Source organism: Oryctolagus cuniculus, chromosome 18, assembly GCF_964237555.1.
Source record: "Oryctolagus cuniculus chromosome 18, mOryCun1.1, whole genome shotgun sequence".
NCBI lineage: Eukaryota > Metazoa > Chordata > Mammalia > Lagomorpha > Leporidae > Oryctolagus > Oryctolagus cuniculus.
This window is the reverse complement of record NC_091449.1, coordinates 52,016,004-52,040,951: the sequence shown is the minus strand read 5'-3', so window position 1 is coordinate 52,040,951 and position 24,948 is coordinate 52,016,004. Positions and strand designations below refer to the sequence as shown.

The window sequence follows — 24,948 nt, the reverse complement described above, 5'->3', positions numbered from 1 at the left end:
GTGGTCTCGGGCTGATTGATATTGGGCACTGATGACCTTACAGGTACGAGCTGCTACCAGAGATGACGGCAAAAGGAAGCACGGCCACAGGGAAAAGCTTTCAGGTAGCTACAAGGTGAAGCGAGGGAGACAAAACTGCTAAATCCCCTTTCCAAATACCTGACAGAACAACAGGCAGAAAGGATAGGGGATTACTCTATAGCTGTAAAACCTGCTATTAACTTCAAACGAGTTCTTAGTGTCAACACTGAACAAAGATTAACCCTTTCGTACATCAATAATTCTGCTTTGTTCATCTCTAAAATGCCAGTGCCGATTACCTGGGAAAGGAGTCAGAGCACAGCATTCTACTGAAGCCTCTTCTTTTTACCAAGCCAAAGGTAAAAAAAGAAATTGCCTTTCTGCCTCTGATCATTTTCCCTAAACCAGGACCTGAATTTCAGGAGGCTGAATTCTCCATACCTGGAAAGCCCACAGGGTCTGGCTGGAACCAGCCCGCAGCAAAGCTGCCCACGAACTCTGTGCAGTTCTCACCTTCAGACAGAAGATGAAGAAGTCCCCCGCCAATCCACTCTCCTGGCAGTGCGACAACAGGTCCCCGAGATGCTCCACCTGGCCCTGCTCGGAGGACACCTTCTGGAACAGGGCTTCATCATCATCTTCCTCACTGCAAAGCAGGGTGAGAGTCAACTTGGCAACAGCACCACAGACCATATTTTTCTTGAAACCTCATAATAATCTTCAAAAGGAACAAGCTACTTCACGTTCCAGTTAAGCATTAGAAAGATCTCCAAAAATGTGTGTAACTTATTTCCTATTCCTCCAAGCTAGAAAAAAGTCAAATATTTATTCTCGGAATCTGGGCTGTTACATCCTGTATGGTCATTTGCTCAAATAGGAAAAGATTCGTGAAGGAAGTGGCTTCACATGTTAAAAATCACTCTTAAAGGATTCCTATTGTATCTTTTTTTTTTTTTTTTTTTTTACAGGCAGAGTGGACAGTGAGAGAGAGAGAGACAGAGAGAAAGGTCTTCCTTTGCTGTTGGTTCACCCTCCAATGGCCGCCGCGGCTGGTGCGCTGCGGCCGGCGCACCGCGCTGATCCAATGGCAGGAGCCAGGTGCTTCTCCTGGTCTCCCATGGGGTGCAGGACCCAAGCACTTGGGCCATCCTCCACTGCACTCCCGGGCCACAGCAGAGAGCAGGCCTGGAAGAGGGGCAACCGGGACAGAATCCGGTGCCCCGACCGGGACTAGAACCCGGTGTGCCAGTGCTGCAAGGTGGAGGTGAGCCTAGTGAGCCACGGCGCTGGCCTGTATCTTTTTTTAAAAATATATTTATTTAATTTATTTAAAAGACAGAGTTTTACAGAGAGATGTAGAGCCAGAGAGAGAGAGAGGTCTTCTATCCTATGGTTCACTCCCCCTATGGCTGCAATGGCCGGAGCTGCGCCGATCCGAAGCCAGGAGCCAGGAGCTTCTTCCAGGTCTCCCACATGGGTGCAGGGGCCCAAGGACTTGGACCATCTTCTACTGCTTTCCCAGGCCACAGCAGGGAGCTGGATCAGAAGTGGAGCAGCCGGGTCTCGCACCAGCGCCCACATGGGATGCCAGCACTGCAGGCAGCATCTTTTCCTGCTGCGCCACAGCACCAGCCCCGCTATTGTATCTTAAACAATTTTTTTTTCATTTTTAAAAAATTTTTGTTTCTTTTAAAGCCAGGGAAAGACAGAGACAGAGATCTCCCCTTTTGCTGGTTCACTCCTCTCCCAGAGGCCTGCAACAGGAGCTGGGCTAGGTTGAAGCTCAATCTGGGTGTCCCTAGTGGGCCAGAGGGACCCAAGTACTTGAGTCATCACCTCTGCCTCCCGGGTGCACATTAGCGGGGAGCTGGAAGCAGAAGCAAAGCCAGGACTCAAGCACAGGGCCCCCAATATGGGACGCGGGGTTTCAACCACTGTACCAGATGCTGGCCTGTCAATGATTTCTGAAGTTGCAAAAGCAAAGAGGAATTAAAGTATAATTTGTAGACATTGGAGAAAGAAAAGGCTGCAAGGTGAGGCCAGATCATAGAAGGCCCGCAACGTTGTTTAAAAAAGTTTTTATCTACTTATTTTCACTTTATTTGAAAGGCACAAAGACAGAGAGAGACAGAGAGAGATCTTCCAACCTCTGGTTCACTTCCCAAATGCCTGCAACAGCCAGGGCTGGGCCAAGCTGAAGCCAGGAGCTAGGAACTCCTTCCAGGTCTCACACGTGGGTGGCAGGGATCCAAGTACGTGAGCCATCATTTGCTGCCTCCCAAGGTGTACATTAGCAGGAAGCTGGATAGGAAGTGGAGGTAGAACTCAACCCCAGGCACTCTGATGTGGGGATGTGGGTGTCCCAAGCAAGGTCTTAACTGTTGTGCCAAATGCTCACCCCAAGAATTATCAATGCTCACACATGTGCACTAAGTACACGAGAGCCTTGTGAACATTTAATGCATTACAATGCCTAAGGAAAATCTCTATACTGCCCCTAAATTAGTCCCAAATAAAAACTGTTTTAAATGAATATTTAAAAAATTTAAACTTTTTGTCTATACACATAGTTACAACTACAACTTACTAATGCTTGATAATTTTAAGTAAATTAGTAGCTTGAGCTTGCACTGATAATTCTGTGTATAATCTATGTATTTTTCAATTTTCTTCAAGCCCATATTGAGAGAGTATTCTAAAACTTTACCAAGGTTACCAGGAATAGAAAATTGAACTGAAATACTTCAACAAACAGCAGCATTTTGAATATGATATGAAACCTACACAGGGTGGCTGCCACCAGTTAAGTACTACACGGATTCTGATGAACAGAAACTTACACTGTGAGATAATAACATCCTACACAGATCACCCAGAAAGTGGAGAGAATTTAAAATACACACACATGTAAGATGTTGGAGAAATAAACGGCACAATCTACTAATATGTACCAAGCATTTCTAACCAGTCCCTACGAGAAACAAAGCTCCCTCATCCAACTACCACAAAAGCCTGTCATCAGGGTGGGTGTGTGGCCCGGCAGCACAAGCTGCGTGCCATCTTGGAGCGTAGGCTCTTGTCCTGGCTGCATTACCGGCGATCTGACTTCCTGCTGATGCACACCCTGGCAGACAGCAGCTGAGGGCTCGAGGCTGTCAGTTCCCACCTCCCACAGAGGAGACCTGGATGGAGCTCCAGGCTCCTGGCTTCAGCCGGGCCCAGCCCTAGCTGTTGCAGCCATGTGGGGAATGAGCCATAAGAGGGAAGATCTTTCTTTGTCTCTCCTTCTCCCTCTTTACTCTATCAAATAAAACAGCTTTAGAACAAAAAGTAAAGACAGTTGTGGGACAAGGTCCCTTAGGAATACGTATGCTGGTAAACACACACACGGATCACTGGGAGTCAGAGAGAGGGTGGGATTTCTGTGCTGCTGGGGGTGAACACGCGCCACCCTTTGCTGTGATGCGCCGGCAGCAGCTCAGTGAAGGGAGCGAGTCTGTTGTCACACAGAACTGCGAGGCCCCGGTCAACTGCGCCGACTATTAGCCTGATCTTGGGGGGGAGAAAAACTTGGAAGATTATTTAAGGCTCACATTTCGTTTAGAGACTATAAATAGCACACACTTCAGGCCCTTGAGCTGCTAGTTTCTTTTCTCTCAGCGCCCCTTAGTGGCTGAGAAAGGCCTTTTAGGTAGAACAAAATCCGGACTCACCTAGGGGCCTCCCTGATGGCAATCTCGATGCCACCTTGCGCGGCAGCTCTGAACTGACACAGAGAGTGGAGCGAGGGTGCAGCTCTGTCCAGGCCTGCAAAGCCTTTCAGGCTGGCAACCGCCTTCTTCCTCTCCAGCTTCCCCAGAATCCATAATAAGATCTCTTGGCAAAGTGACCTGGCAGGAAAAGCAGCTATGAATGAGCTTGTCATGTTACCCTGTGCATGGAACAAACCAGCATGAACAAAGAAAGAAAGGCTGTCAGGTCCCGCTGCGTTCTAAATGCTGGCACCATCACCTAGTGCTACTGGGACGCAGGAGTGGGACGCACACTTCCTGTGAATTTCAGAACGCGAATACCCTAACATTCAGGAACCACTTGGCTCTAGAAGCAACCCTGATATGCCACATGAGCCCCATGTGTATTTTTTTTTTTTTTAAGTAATTCCAAATGTACCACTGCCTTTGGATCAGCTACTGTATAAGAAAGCTTATACTCAAGGGAACCATCTACCACCAGCAGGACTAAGAAACAGAACACCAACAAAATACTTCTAATTCCTCATCCCCTTGTATCTAAGCAGAGAATCAGTGTCTGAATCAGTCCTGCTGGTAACTGATGAGGATCTCACAGCGCTGGTAGGACCCAGAAGTCACTCCACGGACAGCCCCTGCTACACTCTCTCTTATCTGTCACTGTCACCGCAGCTGCAACAACACACTGAGAAGCCAAAGGCTCTGCAAGGGAAGCCTTGAATATTGCACCAATCTGGGCGTCCTCCTCACCATGAGCCATGGTGACAAGGACAGCCCCCACTTACTGTGCTTGCTGCTTGCCAGGGCAGAGCTAAACACTGGAATGCATGTCTAGTGCATGGTCTAGTGATGAAGGTACTATTTCCACACTACACATCAGGTGACACGGGACTACTTCCAAACATCAAAACTCAGAATTCTGTAGGGATTTACCAGGTGGAAGAAACAACAAAAATGACTAGGAAAATCTAGCTGAAATTCTAACACAAAAGAGCATCTTATGGATGCCTAAGAAATCCCATCTATGTAAACAACCCTCTGCCTCACTACCACCAAAGCCCAGGCTAACTTACAGAGTGCCCCCTTCACATCTGGATCTCTGGAACACACTGTCTTATCCCTCGAGGCCCTAGGACCCACCCTGCTTTCTCCTTCCTAGACATGTATCCGCAGTGCTTCTCTCTGATCAAACGGGGCCAGGTTTACCCAGGGACACAGAGACCGCATCAGCAGAAGTCTCTCTTTTCTAGATGAGCAGAGCAAGAGGGGCCCGATGTCTTCCTGACATTGAAAGGAAATAACAGTAGCACCATAAACAAGGAAGAGGCTACTTCTGAGTCAAGCAGTTTCTCTTCATTGTTCACCTTATGTGAGACACACTCTGCTTTGTGAAACAGTAGAGAGAAAAGAGCACTCCCAGGACCGGAAGCAGGGCATCCAGCAGCACGGTCAGAGGTTCATTCCCGACCACGTACACCTAGGAGAGAGGACACAGTGAGAAAGGCCTGCACTGCAAGGCCGACAACGGGAACTAAACACCAGACACCTGGCAGGGCTCAGCGTCATCCTCAGCCAGCTCTCTCACCCTAAGACGCACAACTTTAGCGCTGAGGTTGTGCTCAGGCGTGGCCATGAAACCATCTGAGACTGGCAGATGGGCGGGAACCCAGAGACAAAGACCACAGCACCCTTGCAAGTGTGCAACCAAAAGAACCGCCAATTAGATGAGCAAAGAAACCCATTTTCTGATCTCCTTCTTTGCTACTTTTGTCTACCACTGAGTCTCCTAATCTGTTTATTATTCAGCTTTACACTAATTGTCCCATGGCTAAAGGCCCTGTGATAGGAACTAACAATTAGCATCAAAGAGAAAAATTTAAAACTAGATTTGAAAATGAAATAAAACACCCAACGTAGCTAATTCTAGATTCATCACTCTTTTTTCCTTATTCAAAAAATATTTTTACATTTATTTATTGATCCATTAGAAAGCTAGAGATACAGAGAGAGAGGGATAGACAGAGAGAGAGAGAGGGACATCTCTCATCCACTGGTTCATTCCCCAGATGGCCGCAATGGCTGAGGCTCGGCCAAGCTGAAGCCAGGGGCCAGGAACTTTTATTTATTTATTTATTTGACAGGTAGAGTTACAGACAGTGAGAGAGAGAGAGAGAGAGAGAGAGAGGTCTTCCTTCCGTTGGTTCACCCCCCAAATGGCTGCAACGGCCGGAGCTATGCCTATCCGAAGCCAGGAACCAGGTGCTTCTTCCTGGTCTCCATGCGGGTGCAGGGCCCAAGCACTTGGGCCATCCTCCACTGCCCTCCTGGGCCACAGCAGAGAGCTGGCCTGGAAGAGGAGCAACCGGAACTAGAACCTGGCACCCATATGGGATGCCGGCGCTGCAGGCAGAGGATTAACCTAGTGTGCATCACTGCACCAGCCCCACTGGGCTAGGAACTTCTTCCAGGTCTCCTATACAGGTGGCAGGGTCCCAGGGACTTGAGCCATCCTCCACTACTTTTCCAAAGCCATTAGCAAGGAGCTGGATCAGAAGTAGAGCAGCCAGGACTCAAACCAGCACTCATATGGGATGGCAGTGTCATAGCTGGCAGCCTTATCTGCTACACCATAATGCCAACCCCTAAAAATTTTTAAATTTATGTATTCAATTCATTTGAAAGGCAGAAAGAGATAGATAGGGATCTCCCAAACACTGCCTTATTCCCCAAATGCCCACACCAACCAGAGCTAAGCAGCCAAAGCCAGGAACTCAATCTAAGTCTCCCATGTGGGTGGCAGGGACCCAAGAACCTCAGCCATCATGTGCTGCCCCCACAGGGTGTGCATTAGCAGGAAGCTGGAATTGGAAGTAGAGCCAGGACCAGAATCCAGGCACTCCAATATGGGATACAGGCGTCCTGGGCAGTGTCTTAACTGCTGTGCCAAATGCCTGTCCCCAGAATCACCACTCGTAGGACCACCACACAGGCATGCCCTCTTTGCTCCAATTCAATACACTTTCAAAGACATTACAATACACAGCTAGATCTGCACTGGCTTTACATGGTTAAACAGGTGAGCGTGCTGACCTGGATGAACAAAGATTGTGTTAAATATTTTAGTTGAACCTTGCAATAAGGCTAGCACAAAGGTACTCAACAAACTTTTACTGAACACTCACTGGGCTCAGACCAATGTCCTAGATACTGCAATATAAAAATGAATTAGAGACATTATCCCTCAGATTGCCTCTAATGTAACAGAAAGAATAAAACAAGCAAACCAATTACAGGAATAATTCAGGGAGGATAATTTAAAGTATTTAAAGAAGTACAAAATGTTATTTAAAAATCCAAACACAATAGGATTTCAAAGTGTGATTCTGTTATGATAAATCAATTAAAGTTTGATAGCACAATGACAAGGATGATAAAAGGAAAAAAAAAAAGAGGAACTGGAACAATTACATTTTTAGAATCAGTTGCATGAACTACACTAGAATGTGTTTTACCCTTCCAGGTCTGGTACCACACCTAAGAGTCGGCTCATTAAAACTAACAATCTGACGTGGTATGAGCAACCCTACTGCAAAGAAGAAAAGCAGGAGGCTGCAAGAGGCCCTTATCTACAGAAGCAGCTCCGAGGCTGGAGTCAGTGCTGCTTCAGGGAAGCTACGGGCCAGCGAGGCGCCCTTCCAGCCTGGGAAATTATCCGTGCTTTTCCCGCAAGCCCTGTCTCTTTAAATCAACCCTACGTTTTCCCCCTCCTTAAGCCTCCCGACTCCTCTGTGGAGCCTGATAACCAAGCAGGCAGCTTCCTGTGCATGATCTAATCTCCATAAGCCCAGCCTAATGAAGTGCCTTCCCCGGCAGTGTTCGGAGGTAGCGTGCGGCCTCATTATGATATGGCCAATTACAGGAGGTGGGAGAGATGCCCCCAGATAGCGAGTGGCCTATTGTTCTGCTCGGGACCCTGTGTTCTCAGAGGTAATCCCTGTGGAGCCATCCTGCCTTACCAGCATCTTCTGTATGAGTACAAACAAAAAAAACAATCAACAAAAGCCAGATGGAATTAAATCTCCATTATTTACTGGCTTGGCAGAGCCAAAGAGCCTCAAACTTTGAGATGAACTGAATTAAGCAGATTTCTCAGGGTATATACTGCTGTGGATAAATTCTGCCATTTTTTATTCTTTTTTCCCCACATGTTTCTGCATTTTTTTCAAAAACAAGGAAAAATACTATTTGTGTTTTTAGAAAGAAACGTACAGTTATCTGTACATACATGATTTCGTTTTAGGTAAAGGCTCGCCAGATAGTCACTGAGCGCCAGTTAATGTACAGAGGTGGGGAACAAGGTGTCTGCTTCGCAGGAGCCTACAATTCAGTGGGAAACAACCACATATGACAGGGTCGTTCCAAGAGCTCTGAAGAACAGTAAGGCTGAAGTGGCAACAATGAAGGGAAGAGTATGGAGAAGGAAAAAGAGAAAAATTAAGAATTAACCCCATCAGTCCAGCACGGTGGCACAGCAGGTTAAAGTCCGGGCCTGCAGCAACAGAATCCTATATGGGCACCAGTTCAAGTCCTGGCTGCTCCACTTCCGATCCAGCTCCCTGCTAATGTGCCTGAGAAAGCAGCAGAGGATGGCCCAAGTCCTTGAGCCCCTGCACCCATGGGAGACCCAGAGGAAGCTCCTGGCTCCTGGCTTCGGATGGGCTCAGCTCCAGCCATTGTGGCAATTTGGGGAGTAAACCAGCAGATGGAAGACCTCTCTCTCTCTTTACCTCTCTCTGTAACACTTTCAAAATAAATAGAATAAATCTTAAAAAAAAAAAAAAAAAAAAAAAGAATTAACCCCATCAACCCATCAACTCATTAAGTTCACAGACAGGAACACAGAAATGGTATTTTTCTTAAATGGAAAGATTTAGAGATGAGGTCTCTTTTTGGCTCAGTCTGATACATTAATTTAAAAATTTTTTTATTTATTTATTTGAAAGGGAGAGTTAGAGAGAGAAGGAGGGACACAGAACTTCCATCCACTGGTTCACTCGCTAAATGACCACAACAGTCGGAGCTGGACCAATATGAAGCCAAGAGCCAACAGCTTCTTCTAGGTCTCCCATGTTAGTGCAGGGGTCCAAGCACTTGGGCCAACCTCTGCTGCTTTCCCAGGCACATTAGCAGGGAGCTGGATTTGAAGTGGAACAGCCAGGACTCGAACTGGCTCCTATATGGGATGCTGGTGCTACAGATGGTGGCTTTGCCTGCTATGACACAGTTCTGGCCCCTGACACATGAATTTTTCTGCCGTCCCTCAAGGAAATTCAAGGGTCTCTTGCTTGACACATACACAATTGTCACCTCCCTTCCAACACCAGTACTCCATTCTTCCTTGGACTGAGCCCAAACCTGCTTCCTTGAAGGGCATCTGATTTTCAAGGTTTGCCTGCTCATCTACACGTAGTCAAAGTCCAGTATTTTTTATTTGCCTCAGAGGCTGCCATGCACGCTCCTGAGCAGACTGTATTCTGTAGATGAAAGACAAGCAACAACAGCACCCACTATACCGACCCAGCCACGCCCCACCTCTTCCAGGAGTCTGCAGTGTATCTGGTGGTTAACTGTTCATTCACTCATCCATTCCCTCACTCACTAACTCAAAGACTGATTAAGCAGGTAAGCACCATGAAATCACTTTTCTCCTTCTCTAAATTCCAATAGCACTTCAGAGCTTGAACATAAAATTTAATGAACCTACTCATACGGTTATCTCTCAACTTCTCAAGTAGTCCAGAAGGCCAAAGTCAAGTTCCCTACTTCAGCACCTGTGACAGCAGTTTACTGACGCTGTGTGTCACAGAGGTTCTTGGTAGATAAACAGTTTAAACATGCTAGTGTGCCACTTAACAGGCCTCCACTGCTACTGCTTTTATGAAGCAAACAATAGCGCCTGTGTATCGTGAATCAACTCGAGAATGAAGCAGGCATTCAGCTGATCCCATACCACAACAAACTCTCCAGAGTCCTCCAGGTTAGGCATTTCTGTTCCCATTCTAAAAATCTAGAACACTCGGGAAAGCGTGCGTGGCACAGCAGTTAAGACAGCTTGGAATACCCACATCCCCTACTGGAGGGCCTGGTTCATGTCCTGGCTCCACTCCCAACTCCAGCTTCCTGTTAGCACACAACCTGGGAGACAGCAAGTGATGACGGCTCAAGGACTTGGCTCCCTGCCGTTCACACGGGCGACCTGGATTGAGCATCTAGCTCCTGTCGTCAGCTTGGCAAACCTGGGTTCTTGCAGGCATTTGGGGAGTGAACCAGCAGACAGACAGTATAACTCTTACACACTTTCTCTACCTTGCAGATAACTTTTTGTCAAGTGTGGGGCCAGCACTGTGGTGCAGCAAGTTGAGCCACCAGCAGCACATATGAGCACCAGTCTGAGTTCTGGCTGCTCTGCTGCCATCCAGCTCCCTTCTAATGCACCTAGGAAAGCAGCAGAGGATGGCCCAAGGGCTTGAGCCTCTGACACCCAATGGGAGACCCGGATGGAGTTCCAGGCTCCTGGCTTTGGCCTGATCCAGCCCTGACCGTGGCAGCCATTTGGGGAGTGAATTAGCAGACAGAAGCACTCCTCTGACTCTCCTTCTCTCTCTGCAGCCATTTGGGGAGTGAACCAGCAGATGAAAGATCTCTCCCTCTCTCTCTGTAACTCCACCTTTCAAATAAATAAATAAATCTTGTTAAAACTGGAAAACTCGGGCAGATGCTGTGGTGTAGCAGGTAAAGTCACTGCAGCCACTGTAAGGCAGAGCTGAAGCTCCTCCACGGCACCCTGGACAGCAGCTTCCGAACCTCTCCCCTTCGTTCCAGCTCATCATCTTATACAGACACAGCCCCTCTGTGGTTAAGATGCCTGCATCTCCCACCAGGCTACCTGGGTTTCACTCCCAGCTCCAGCTCCTGACCCCAGCTTCCTGCCAAGGCAGACCCTGGGAGGCATCAGGGACGGCTCAAGTAACTGCATTCCTTTCACCTACATGAAACGTGGATTAGGTTTTTGGTTCCTGACTCTGTGGGCATTGTGGAGTGAGCTAGCACATGGAAGTTCCCTAGCTCACTCACTCTCTGTTGCTCTCTCTCTCTCTCTCTCAAATAAACAAAAAGTAGAGAGCCTTCTTCCAAATCTTCCAATAGATTATGACTTCCAAGTCATAATCTGGCCAGTCCTTTCCTAAGACAGCTGCCTCCTTCCAATTGCTTGCCTAGCACTAAACTCACATGTGAGTTAAGAATTTAGCCAAGCAGCAGAAGATGGCCCAAGCCCTTGGGCCCCTGCACCCACACAGGAGACCCAGGGGAAGCTCCTGGCTCCTGGCTTTGGATCAGCACAACTCTGGCTGTTGCAGCCATCTGGGGAGTAAACCATCGGATGGAAGAACTCTCTCTCTCTCTCTCTCTCTCTCTCTCTCTCTCTGCCTCTCTGTAACTCTGCCTTTCAAATAAATAAAATAAATCTTAGCAGGGGGGAGAGGGGCTTGGCCAGGGCCTGGTGCTTTGATATAGTGGATAAAGCTGCCACTTGCAGTACCAGCTTCCCATATAGGCACCGGTTCGAGTCCTGGCTGTTCCACTTCTGATCCAGCTCTCTACTATTGTCTGGCAGTAGAAGATGGACCAAGTCCCTGGAACCCTGCACCTGCGTGGAAGACCCAGAAGAAGTTTGTGGCTCCTGGCTTCAGATTGGCCCATTTGGGGAGCGAACCAACAAATGAAAGACCTCTTTCTCTCTGCCTCTGCCTCTCTCTAACTCTGCCTTTCAAATAAATAAATAAATCTTTTTTTTTAATTTTAATTTTTTTTTTTTTTTGACAGGCAGAGTGGACAGTGAGAGAGAGAGACAGAGAGAAAGGTGTTCCTTTGCCGTTGGTTCACCCTCCAATGGCCGCCGCGGCCAGCGCGCTGCAGCCGGCGCACGGCGCTGATCCGATGGCAGGAGCCAGGAGCCAGGTGCTTTTCCTGGTCTCCCATGGGGTGCAGGGCCCAAGCACCTGGGCCATCCTCCACTGCACTCCCTGGCCACAGCAGAGAGCTGGCCTGGAAGAGGGGCAACCGGGACAGAATCCGGCACCCCGACCGGGACTAGAACCCGGTGTGCCGGCGCCGCTAGGTGGAGGATTAGCCTAGTGAGCCGCGGCGCCGGCCAAATAAATAAATCTTTAAAAAAAAAAAAAAAAAAAAAAAGGAGTCTGGCCCGCACCTGACATTGACCATTATCCTTTATGTACACTCCCAAAGTGGAAAGTCACCCTTAATGAGGAGTCCCTAGAGCACGGACTTATCTCTGGAGTTCAGAACCCTGCCCAGAGGCACGGGAGGTCAAAGTGATCAGCCAATGCCATCTGATGATCTCTGTGCCCTAGAGAATAGCAGGCCTCTCAATGACATCACACTGCAAGTGGAGGCCACTGCTGGGGTTGGTCCCTTCCAGATTCCTGCACGCCAGGCTGGTGACAGTACTGACTGAGGAAGCAGTACCCACACATTAGGTGAGCCCTCCTGCCCCAACACCGAGCTCTGACATCTGGGTACTGCAGAACCCCTTGAACAGGAGTTAGTGTACTCTCTTTTTGAGTGTATTTACTCTCATTTTATATGAAAAACAGACAGATATCCTCCATCTGTTGGTTCATTCCCCAAATGCCCTCAATGGCTGAAGTAGGGCTATGCAGAAGCCAGGACCCAGGATCTCCATCCAAGTCTCCCATGTGAGTGGTAGAAACCAAAGTACTTAAGCCATCATCATGCAATCGCTTTTTAATTGGGGACCTTCCCTGCTTACCTGGAGGTGGAATTAGATCAACCCAAATGCTTCATGTATCATTTCTACCCATGGTAAAAGCCTTCCTGAGAAAGAAATGTATCATGGGAAGTTTCCTTTCTATTTTAAGGATTTGTTTACTTACTTGTTTATTTATTTACTTATTTGCATAGTTACAGAGAGAAGGAGAGAGAGAAAGGTCTTCCATCTGCTGGTTCACTCCCCAAATGGGCAAAACAGCCAGAGCTGGACCAATCTGTAGCCAAGGGCTTCTTCCGGGTCTCCTACATGGGTGCAGTGGCCCAAACACGTGGACTATCTTCTACTGCTTTCCTAGGCTATCAGCAGTAAACTGGATCAGAAGTGGAGCAGCCGGGACTCAAACTGGTGCCCATATGGGATGTTGGTGCTGGACACAGATGCTTAACCTACTACGTCACAGTGCTGGCCCCGAAGTTACTGTTCTAAACAGAAAACTGTTGGCTATGCCTCACACAGGGTGCTCTGTAAATTCTCCCGCTGGCTAGCTGCGTGATTTAACAGCAATCAGTGGACTTCTCGGGGTCTCAGTTCCCTCACCTCCGTGATGAGGCTGGACCGCTCACTAGTCCAATCAATCACTCTGACTTGACTGTAGGTTGCTCATTTTCTTCATGCCCTTTCAATAGCTCAGTTATTAAGTGGTGAGACTACTTGAAAAAGAGGAGTGGGTGGGAGGGCGGATAAGATGGGAAGAATCAATCTGTTCCTAAAGCTGTATTTATGAAATGCATGAAGGCTGTATTCCTTAAATAAAAAGTTTCTCTGGGGAAAGAAAAAGTGCCCTTAAAAAAAAAAGACAAAAAATTGAGACAACTGAACCTTCACCTTGATTAGGATGTAACAAACTTCTACTCTTCCTCAAGGGCTCTCTCTTTCCACCAGGTAAAAGGCATGTGTGCAACTGGGGATTACCAAGCAAAGCGCCAAGAGATGGAAAAGCTTAGGCAGGAACGGGAGAGCCAGACGCGGAGGTGCTGCTTCCACTGTGTGGTGTGAGAAAGCTTCCTTAAGGGTAAATGGACGGCTGCTTTCTAACTGGACTTCTGCACCTTTCGACGCTCTTCCCTGCACGTAGGAAAACCTGAGCGGCAAAACAAGAGGCCAGCGACGATCTGTGAAAACCACGCCGGCTCTGGGCAGATTAGACGGGGACACGGGCTGGGACCAAGGGCCCCAGCGGCAGTCTGGGGATTTCCTCGTTCCCCTCTGGGAATCTCTGCTTTCCACGCTCACTGCACCTTGGCTCTCCTTCAGAGATCCAGCCTTGAGACGAGGCGTCTGCGGTTAAGCCTGACAATCCTTCATTTCCGGTTAGAGGGCTACCCTCCCACAAGTGGCGGATTCACGTTTCTCGATATTCTCAACTCTGGATCACACACTACGGTAACCCTTTGTCTACCACACTAGGATGCCACTGGGTCTTAACCATTTCCACATCTGCAAACGTGGCCAAGTGTCTGGCATTCAGCGCGTGGCTGGAAAACATCTTTGTGACTGAAGCAAATAGATGAGTGTGGGGCTAGTGTTGTGATGCAGCGGGTTACACGGCTGCTTGTGGCGCCAGCAGCCCACATCATTAGAAGTGGGAGCTCCTTGCTAACATCCCTGGGAAGGTAGCATGACATGGCCCATCTACTTGGGACCCTATCATCCACCTGGAAGACCTGGATGGAGTTCCAGAATCTTGGCTTAGGCCTGCACCAGCTCTGATCATTGCAGCAACTTAGGAGTGAACCAGCAGATAGAAGATATCTCTGTCCCTCCCTGTCACTCTGCCTGTCAAATAAATAAATCTATTTAAAAAAAATGAATGAACAAAGTAGACTGCTGTTCATTTTCTCTATTCCTGTGGAAAGTCACAATCCCTCATTTCCTCTTTTGCCATGGTTGTTAACGCTGTAGTTAGAGACTATTCGGTCAGTGCCAACTGAATAGAACCCGTGCACTGCAGCATGGCAGGGACAGCAGAGTGAACAAAGGAACGCTGGACTCCACACTGGCTCGCTCAGCGTCTGTCACCAACAACTGGAGGATGGGGTGGCTCTGGAAGGGTTAACCAGAGATTTAAACTTCCAGTGAAAGAAAATAGAGGAATCGCAATGGTCCTAAGTATGAGGAATAAACGTGGGGCGGGGAGGGGGCTGGCGCTGTGGTATAGCGGGTCATCCAGGTCAGGTTATGGCTGCTCCATTTCCAATCCAGCTCTCTGCTAATGGCCTGGAGAAGCAGCGGAAGATCCCCAAGTGCTTGGGCCCTGGCACCCACGTGGGAGACCTGGAAGAAGCTCCTAGCTCCTGGCTTCAGATCAGCCCAGTTCCAACCATTAAAGCCATTTGGGGAATGAATCAGTGGATGGAAGGACTCTCTCTGTCTCTCTCTGTAACTCTTTCAAATAAATAAAATAAATCTTAAAAAAAAAAAAAAAAGAGGTAAACATGGTTTCTGCTTCACAGCAAATAAAACAGAAGGGAGTCCTCACGCACGCCCCCTCTCATGTCACAGACTCCAGTGCTTTGCTAAGTGTGACCCTTGGAGATCCCCATGGAGGGGGCAGGGGAGCACCAGGAATTCAGGAAGCAGCTTACGGGGCTGTGGGTTTTGTCTCTGGCACTGCTGTGATTACCCAAAAGCACACACTGAGAGAGTGAACACAGATACAGCATTTAGATCCATTTCAGTCTCAGTTTTCTCATGTATAATGTAAGCATTAAGCGTTTGGTATAAGGACCAAGTAAGATAATCTGTGCTAAAGCATTCTGAACACTATAAGCTCTGTGAAAATGCTGAATTTATTTCTAAATCTTTATTAGGTTTGATGCTACTGTGGGTGGCATTGTCTTCTTCCTTGTCTTTCCCAGGAAGTGCACGTGTAGAAACACAAGCACGAGGAGCCTATCGCAATCCAACAGACTGATTCTCGCGCTGGAGGGCACCCCGGCCTGGCACCTGATCGCCCCAGCCAAGGCTGGCACCGCGGGGCACCGCCCTCTCAGGCATGCCAGCGAGCCCAGCTAGCACTGCTCCAGAACTCCTCGTGCACTCGCTGGGTGCGTGTAAGGCTCGTGAGAACAAAAAGAACAAGGCAAGTTACCAAACATAGCAAGTATTTTGGACTGTGCATGCTTTCGGAACATATTGCACAAAATGAATCTTTTTTTAAAAAAGTTTCCTTGAGCCAAAAGGCAATTGACAGTTTTGTGGGCACTTCTGTGCCACAGGTGCTACGACCTGACCAGACGCTCCTGTCTGATATCACACTGACAACAGGCGTGCAGCCAGGTTCCGACCCAGGTCTGCGTGGCTCACAGGTCCAGCACTCCCCAGTAGTCTGCGCCAGAGCCCTGGCTGGGGAGCCGTCGGAAACCTAACACCTGCAGCCCCTGCTGCTTTGAAGGGTATTTCCTTCTACGGTAACTCAAGGTCATGGTTCAGGTATAGATGGAAATTTCCAGAAAGAATGATTTCCTTAGGGAAGGCCAAAGGTGAAAGAGAGACTTCTCACTATAAAGCCGTTTGCATTAAATTTGTCACAGATGCAAATATCAGAGAGAGAGAGAGAGAGAGAGAGAGAGAGAGAGATCTTCCATCTGTTGGTTCATTCTCCAAATGGCTGCAATAGCCAGGGTTGCACCAGGCCGAAGCCAGGAGCCAGGAACTCTGTTGGGTCTCCCACGCGGGTATAGGAGCCCAAACATTTGCGCCATCTTCCACTGGTTTCCCAGGTCTATTAGCAGGGAGCTGGATCAGAAGTGAAGCAGCCGAGACTAGGTGCTCATATGGGATGCTGGTGGCACAGGTGGTGGCATAACCCATTGTGCCACAAGGCCAATCCTCAAAAAAAAATTTTTTTAAATCAAACCTGTTGGGGGGCCGGCGCTGTTGTGTAGCAGGTAAAACCACCACCTGTGGTGCCAGCATCCCATATGGGCGCCAGTTCAAGTCCTGGCTGCTCCACTTCTGATCCAGCTCTCTGCCATGCCCTAGGAAAGCAGTAGAAGATGACCCAAGTCCTTGGGCCCCTGCACCCATGTGGGAGACCCAGAAGAAGTTCCTGGCTCCTGGCTTTGGATCGGCACAGCTCCAGTTGTTGCAGCCAACTGGGGAGTGAACCAGTGAATAAAAGACCCCCCCGCCCTCTCTCTGCCTCTCCTTCTCTCTCTGTGTAACTCTGACTTTCAAGTAAATAAATAAATCTTTAAAAAACAACATTACACCCATTGGAGTGAGTATTTGGCACAGTGGTTTGAGACACCACTTAGGACACTTGCATCCAATATGAGGGGGGCCTGGGCTCCAGTCCCAGCTCTGCTCCGGATCCCAGCTCCTTCTAATGTGCACCCTGTGATGTCTCCAGTAGCTGGGTCTCTGCTACCCACATAGGAATCTGAATGGAGTTCCTGGCTCCCATGCATCTGGGGAGTACAACAGTGGCTGGGAGATCTCTCTTACTCGGTTATTTTTTTTCTTTATCTCAAATAAAATAGATTTAAAAAATTAAAATTACATCTGTACTGAATATGTATAGATTTTTTTCTTTCTCATTATTTCCTAAACACAATGTCCTTAAAAAGTCCATTTATGGGGCCAGTGCTGTGGTGTAGCAGGTAAAGCCACCGCCTGCAGTGCCACATCCCATATGCGCACCAGTTCCAGTCACAGTTGCTCCACTTCCCATCCAGCTCTCTGCTATGGCCTGGGAAAGCAGTAGAAGAGGGCCCAAGTCCTTGTCCCCTGCACCCACATAGAAGGCCAGAAGAAGCTCCTGGCTCCTGCCTTTGGATCAGCGCAGCTCCAGATTGCAGCCACCTGGGGAATGAACCAGCAGATGGAAAACCTCTCTCGGGCTGGCGCTGTGGCTCACTTGGCTAATCCTCCGCCTGCGGCACTGGCATCCCATATGGGCACCGGGTTCTGGTCCCAGTTGCTCCTCTTCCAGTCCAGCTCTCTGCTGTAGCCCGGGAGGGCAGTGGAGAATGGCCCAAGTGCTTGGGCACCTGCACCCGCATGGGAGACGAGGAAGAAGCACCTGGCTCCTGGCTTCAGATCAGCATAGCTCCAGCCATTAGCGGCCATTTGGGGGGTGAACAACGGAAGGAAGACCTTTCTCTCTCTCTCTTGCACTGTCTAACTCTATCTGTCAAATAAAAAAAAAAAAAGGAAAACCTCTCTCTCTCTCTCTCTACCTCTCCTTCTCTCTAACTCTGCCTTTCAAATCAATAAATAAATCTTTTTTTAAAAAAAGTCCATTTACATACCATTTACCTTGTATTAGGTATTGCTAAGTATTATAGAGATGATTTAAGACACACTCTTGGAGCTGGTGCTGTGGCATAGCAAGTAAAGCTACCGACTAAAGCGCCAGCATCCCATATGGGTGCCAGTTCGAGTCCCTCTTCTGATCCAGCTCTCTGCTATGACCTGGGATAGCAGTACAAGATGGTCCAAGTCCTTGAGTCTTTGTACCCACATGGGAGACCTGAAAGAAGCTCCTGGCTCCTGGCTTCCAATCAGTGCAGCTCCAGCCATTGTGGCCATCTGGGGAGTAAACCAGTGGATGGAAGACCTTTCTGTCTCTCTGTAACTCTTTCAAATAAATAAATAAATAAATAAATAAATAAAAAAAAATGCTCTCATGAGAGGAACACATAGGTTACCAGCAAATACTATGCTATTTTCTATAAGGGACATGCACATCTGTGGATTTTGGACTCTTTGGGGGTACCTTGAACCAGGTCCTCTCAGACAGGGGACGACTGAAAGGTCTATTCAGAACAGGAGGGCTTATGCTAAGTCATTTCTAAAGGGTCTTCCAGTACCCAATTCTATTCTTTGAATTCGCTCTGTAAAACTAATTAAAGATTCAGGAAGAGGAGTCAAATGCCCAATCTGACAGAGTAACTGTAATTAGAAATTCGCTCAGATTTGATGTGGGCAAAGACTTGGATAATTAAAGTCAAGATTTCCTGAATCTGGAAAGAGAGAGATAAAATGGAAATCAGACTGTAGAAAATAAACTCATTAAGTATCTCCTGGTCGTTCCTGCTTTCAGGAAGTCTTAGGCAAGGACTGTGAAGAATACTAAAACGAAGCATTTTTCCTGCCTCAGAACCTGGCCGGGCTCATAACGGCAAGAGAATGTCCAAATAAAGAACTGAGGTAGGCATTTGGTTCAGCGCGTTAGATGCTAACTGGGACACCTGCACCCACATCTGAGTGCTGGGCTGAAATCTCAGCTCTGCTCCCAACTCCAGCTTCCTTGTAATGTGTACCTGGGAGGCAGTGGGTGACGGTTCAAGTGGTTGGGGCCATGCCACCCACCTGGGAGACATGAACTGCATAACTGGCCCCTGGATTCAGCCTGGCCCGGCTCCAAGCTACTGCAGGCAGCTGGGGAATGAGGCAGTGGGCAGATCTCTGTCTGTCTCTCTGTGTTTTGAGTTAAGTAAAATAAATAGAAAACAATAAATACAAAAGAATTGCAGTTCTCCCACTCTGTCCCAAAAGCAGTCCCTGTGTGCTCTGGGCCTCTTTCTACATCTGCAGCCAAACACACACACCCGTACTTTCTCCCCTAGCAGAGAGGGGGCACAGACACTCAGAGTCAGAGGACAGACAGCAGGGAAGCACTGCCCTAAAGGTCATTTGAGCAACAGGGCCCCTTGGTGGCTCAGCTAATTCTACCAGACAGAGGAAGGTGAGAAGTATTTATGCCGACGAAGCACAAATACTACGCTGGTTTCACTAGGGCCTGCTCACACACCCACAGACGAAGCCACCTCCTCCAGCACTGCACAGTATTCCTGACCACGCTGCTCTACCCCCGCCACGTGTGAAGCAGCCCAGCCTGGGGACTGCTCCCACCATCAGACCCCACTCACAGGGCTGAGGGCGCGGTCCTTTAAACTTCAAATGTGCTCATATTTTAAGGCATTTCTAACATATGATCCTTGCCTTTTAAAGAAAGTGTACAGCACACAGCGGCCTCAATACACCTTGCAGGCCCAGCACTGTTGCATAGCAGGTAAAGCTGTTGCCTGCAATGCCAGCATCCCATATGGGTATCGGTTCAAGTCCTGGCTACTCCACTTCTGATCCAGCTCTCTATTATGGCCTGGGAAAGCAATAGAGGATGGCCCAAGTTCTTGGGTCCCTGCACCCATGTGGGATACCTGGAAGAAGCTCTCTTTACAGATTTATTTATTTATTTGAAAGGTAGAGTTTCAGAGAAGCAGAGGCAGAGGCAGAGAGAGAGAGAGAGAGGTCTTCTGCCCGCTGTTTTACTCCCGCTGGAGTTGGGCCAATCTGAAACCAGGAGCATCTTCCGGGTCTCCCATATGGGTGCAGGGACCCAAGGACTTGGGCCATCTTCCACTGCTTTCCCAGGCCGTAGCAGAGAGCTGGATTGGAAGTGGAGCATCTGGGATTCAAACTGGCACCTATATGGGATTGCTGGCACTACAGGTAGTAGCTTTACCTGCAACACCCCAGCACCAGCCCTTAATCTTTTATTTCTAATTCTGGTATGGTCTTAAAAAAAAAAAAAGGGGGGGGGTTTATTTATTTGAAAGGCAGAGTGACAGAAAAGGAGAGAGAGACCAAGAGATCTTTCAACTGCTGGTTCACTGGCCAGATGGCCACTAAGGCCAGGGCAGGGCCAAGTCAAAGCCAGGAACCTGGAACCCATCTGGGTCTCCCACATAGGTGCCAAGGGTCCAAACATTTGGGCAATCCTCTGCCGCTTTCCCAGGCACATTAGCAAGGAGCTGGATCAGAAGTGGTACATGTGGGACTTGAACCATTGCCCTGATATGAGATGCCACCTTCACAAACAGTGGCCTAAAGCACAGTGCCACAACACCATTTCCCTACTACGGCCTTGAAAAGATCAGACAACCAGCCTGAGCACAACTGTGTGCAAAGCAAAGGGGTAGCTGGCTCCGAGGAACTCTGGGCTCTAGGGCAGTGCACGGCCGGAGTCAGCAGCTGGAGGAGGCTGGCATGACACACACACACCGGATGTCAAACTGGAAATGCCAAGCAAGGCATCAACAGAAATCAGACCTAAAGCTCCAAAGCAAGATGCCAGGCCAAGGTGAGAGCAGGTTGGGGACCACAAGACTCGTTTTCCACGGGGAGGGCAGGGAAGGACCTGTGAGGAGACTGAATGGCGAGATTCTCAGTCAGGAGTCCCAGCCCTCAACCCATCAGTAACAAAAACACGCATAACCCAACTTAACAGTGACAAAGGAGCTCACACATTTCTCCCAAAAAGATGCAAATGGGCACAGTACATGAAAAGCCTGTATCCATAGCCATCAGGGAAAGGTAGGTAAAAATCACTATGAGATCCTATACGACTTAGCAGGACAGAAACAGGTAATAATGAGTGTTGGACAGAATGTAAGGAAATTGGGGCCAGTGCTATAGCACAGCAGGTTAAGCCGCCACCTGCAGTGCTGGCATCTCATATAGGTGTCAGTTCGTGTCTTGGCTGCTCCCCTTCCAATCCCAGATCCCTGCTAAAGCACCTGGGAAAGCAGTGGAAGATGGCCCAAGAGCTTGGGCCACTGTACCCACACAGGGGACCAGGAAGAAGCTACTGGCTCCTGCCTTCAGGTCAGCCCAGCTCCGGCCGTTGCAGCAAATTGGGGAGTGAACGAGCTGACAGAAGTTCTCACTCTCTCATGTGCACTCTTTCTCTGTAACTCCATCTTTCAAATAAACAAATAACTCTTAAAAAAAAAAAAAAAAACAGGCTGGTGCTGTGGTGCAGTGGATAAAGCCACTGTCTGCAGTGCTGGCATCCCATATGGGTGCCAGTTCGAGTCCCGGCTGCTCCACTTCCAATCCAGCTCTCTGCTATAGCCACGGAAAGCAGCAGAAGATGGCCCAAGTTCTTGGGCCCCTGCATCCACGTGGGAGACTCCAGGTTTCTGGCTTTGGATAGGCACAGCTCCAGCAGTTGCAGCCAACTGGGGAGTGAACCAGTGGATGGAAGACCTCTTTCTCTGCCTCTCCTCTCTCTGTGTAACTGACTTACAAATAAATAAATAAATCTTCAAAAAAAAAAGAAAAGAAAAGACAACATATTGTACTAACAGGGGAAGTCCAGAGCAGAGCAGACAAATCTACAGAGACAGAAAGCAGAGTAGTAGCTGCCTGGGGCTCACGACAGAGTGGTGAGAATGGGCAATGACAGCTAAATGGATATGAGGTTTCTTTGAGAGAGGGAGTTTTGAGAAAAATATTCTAAAATAGATTGTGATGGTGGGTGTAAAACCCTATAAGTATACTAAAAGTCACTGAGCTATACTCTTTTAATGGATGGACTGTAAGTTATGTATATTCAATAAGTCTGCTAATAAACACAGAAAAGAGAGACGGGAAGAAAAAAACAGAGCTGGCCACGTTCCCAAATGCCTCTCTAAAATTAAATACCCTCTCGTTACTCAGGGAGTTGCTGTAGCAATTCACCCAGCCCAGATGTTTTGCTTATTTCCTGCCTTTGAGCCGCACTCTGTCATTTCGCATTAGCAGAAAGTTAATGGAGACAACACATCCTTTGTTGCTCAGTTCTACACAGTGTTTACCATTTTCCTCCAACATACACATTTCCTCTGTTTTCCAACTGCAGCTGGGCTGCCAAAACCTTGGAGGGAGAATAATTACCCTGCTACACCCCTCCTTGGTTCCAGAATAATCCTAATGCTTGGTGCTTAATCAAGTGTCTACAACATGCAGGAGGTTTTAAATTCACTGAACTGTTCACCAACCTAGGAGGGGGTTCCTCCCTCTCTGTGGGAGTGACAATGGGAGGATTCACAATATGAATCTGTGTGTGTGTGTGTGTGTGTGTGTGTGTGTGTTAGAGGCTAATTCCCTATTTCATTTTCTTTTTCCTATAAAGGCAGTCCACTGTCTTCCAAGGGTTACTATGAGCAGCCTGTGTCAAACTTTAGACTTGATTAGCCCCACCCCAGCCTGACCATGCTTTCAAGTCTTTCTGACATTCTACACCCAACCATTTAACAGTTTCTTATCTCGATTTTCTTTGATGGGACGGATTAAAGAGAATTTTTCTGAAACTCAGTGGAATCTTGCTTTTCAATTCAGGGTGTTCTTGACGGTTCTACGTAATTTCTTATCTTTCTATAATCTGAGAGGCTCTTGCCTACCAATATTCAAATCTGATATAAGACCTGTCTTTTCAGGAATATATAAATGAAGCATTAAAAAAAATAAAACTAGGGGCCAGTGCTGTGGTGTAGCAGGTAAAGCCACTGCCTGCAGTGCTGGCATCCCATTGTGGGCACCAGCTTGAGTTCCAGCTGCTTCGCTTCCAATCCAGCTCTCTGCTATGAAAGAGCAGCAGAAGACGGCCCAGGTCCTTGGCCCTCTGCCCCCATGTGGGAGCCTTGGAAGAAGCTTCAAGCTCCTGGCTTCAGATCTGCCTGGCTCCAATCATTATGGCCATTTGGTGAGTGAACTAGCGGATGAAAGATCTCTCTCTCTCTCTCTCTCTGCCTCTACCTCTCTATAATTCTGCCTTTCAAATAAATAAATAAATCTTTAAAAATAAATAAATAAAACCAGCACTTTACTCACTAAATCATCCTATCATGTTTTGTCTATGAGCAATTTGATTCCACATTTGTGTACCAGGGCAACCCTGTAAAGGGTATACTGTTTAAAAAAAAAAAAAAAAAAGTGGCCGGCGCCGCGGCTCACTAGGCTAATCCTCCCCCTTGCGGCGCCGGCACACCAGGTTCTAGTCCCGGTCGGGGTGCCGAATTCTGTCCCGGTTGCCCCTCTTCCAGGCCAGCCCTCTGCTGTGGCCAGGGAGTGCAGTGGAGGATGGCCCAGGTGCTTGGGCCCTGCACCCCATGGGAGACCAGGAAAAGCACCTGGCTCCTGGCTCCTGCCATCGGATCAGCACGGTGCGCCGGCCGCAGCGCGCTGGCCGCGGCGGCCATTGGAGGGTGAACCAACGGCAAAGGAAGACCTTTCTCTCTGTCTCTCTCTCTCACTGTCCACTCTGCCTGTCAAAAAATAAAAAATAAAAAAAATAAATAAAAAAAAAGATCAATTTATTTATCTGAGGGGCAGAGTTAGAAAGAAGCAGAAGCAGAGAGAGAGAGAGAGAGAGAGAGAGGTTTTCCATCTGTTGGTTCACTCCCCAAATGGCCACAACAGCTGGAGTTCAGCCAATCTGAAGCCAGGAGCTTCTTCGAGGTCTCACACGCGGGTGTAGGGGCCCCAAGGATTCAGGCCATCTTCTACTGCTTTCCTAGTCCATAGCAGAGAGTTGGATTGGTAGTGGAGCAGCCAGGACTTGAACCGGCATCCATACGGAATGCCGGCACTGCAGGTGGCAGTTTTACCCTCTAGGCCATGTAGCCAGCCCCTCTGCTTTTTTTTTTTTTAATAGTGAAATTCCAAAAAGGTAGTGAACATTACAATTTACCAATAAAATGAGTGCTATGGAGAACAATTTTTGAATTTTTTTCTTTTAATTTGAAAGGCAGAGAGACAGAGACAGAGATCTTCCATCTGCTGGTTTCACTTCCCAGATGTCTGCAACAGCTAGCATTTGGCTAGGTTGATGCCGAGAGCCACAGACTCAGTCTGAGTCTCCCACACGACTGACAGGGACCCAGCTACTTGAGCCATCACCTCTGCCTCCCGGGGTGGACATCAGCAGGAAGCTGGAACTGGAAGCAGTGCTAAGACTCAAATCCAGGCACTCCATCCAACATGGGATGCAAACCTCCCAAGCAGTGGCTTCACTACTACGCCAAACACCTGCTACAAATTTTGAATTTTAAGCACGATTTTTATATCTACAAATGTACTATTATCATATAGAAAAGTTAAAACAAAACTAAACAGAAACCTTCTTATCTGAAAGAACATGGCTTTAGATTTACTCCACACCCTCATATTCTACTATGGAAAGGTAGAACGGTGCAGCCACTTTGGCAAACAAGTTTGGCTGTAGCCCAGACAGTTAAACATACAGTTAACATATGATCAAGTAATTCCATTCTACATGTACGCCAAACGGAAGTCAAAATACACAAAACAACTTGTGCGTGAATGTCCACAACACCATTTTACTTACGCCAGCCAAGATACAGAGACTCAAAGTCCATCAATATGGCTACTGTGTTAACACAATGGAATACTATTTGACTACAAAACAGAATGAAGTTCTGATTCATATTACAAGGTGGATGAATCTTAACACATCCAGCTAAGAGAAAACAGGCAGACACAAAAGATCACATATTGTATGATGTTTATATT

The 24,948-nt window shown here is 48.0% G+C and overlaps 1 protein-coding gene across 4 annotated transcripts in view; it reads right to left on the bottom strand.

The window, feature by feature from the left end:
* Window positions 1-24,948, bottom strand: part of TANGO6 (transport and golgi organization 6 homolog) — a 208,899-nt gene that overhangs the window by 152,609 nt on the left and 31,342 nt on the right. For all 4 annotated transcript variants that reach the window (XR_011384053.1, XM_070062637.1, XM_070062636.1 and 1 more), the window contains exons 8-10: window positions 5,135-5,247; window positions 3,735-3,911; window positions 535-667 (exon numbers count right to left, since the gene is read on the bottom strand). Coding sequence is in view for 3 of the 4 variants with exons in the window: in XM_070062637.1 (XP_069918738.1) it covers window positions 535-667; window positions 3,735-3,911; window positions 5,135-5,247 (423 nt within the window). In the remaining variant the exon portion in view is untranslated. The remainder of the gene's footprint in view (window positions 1-534; window positions 668-3,734; window positions 3,912-5,134; window positions 5,248-24,948) is intronic.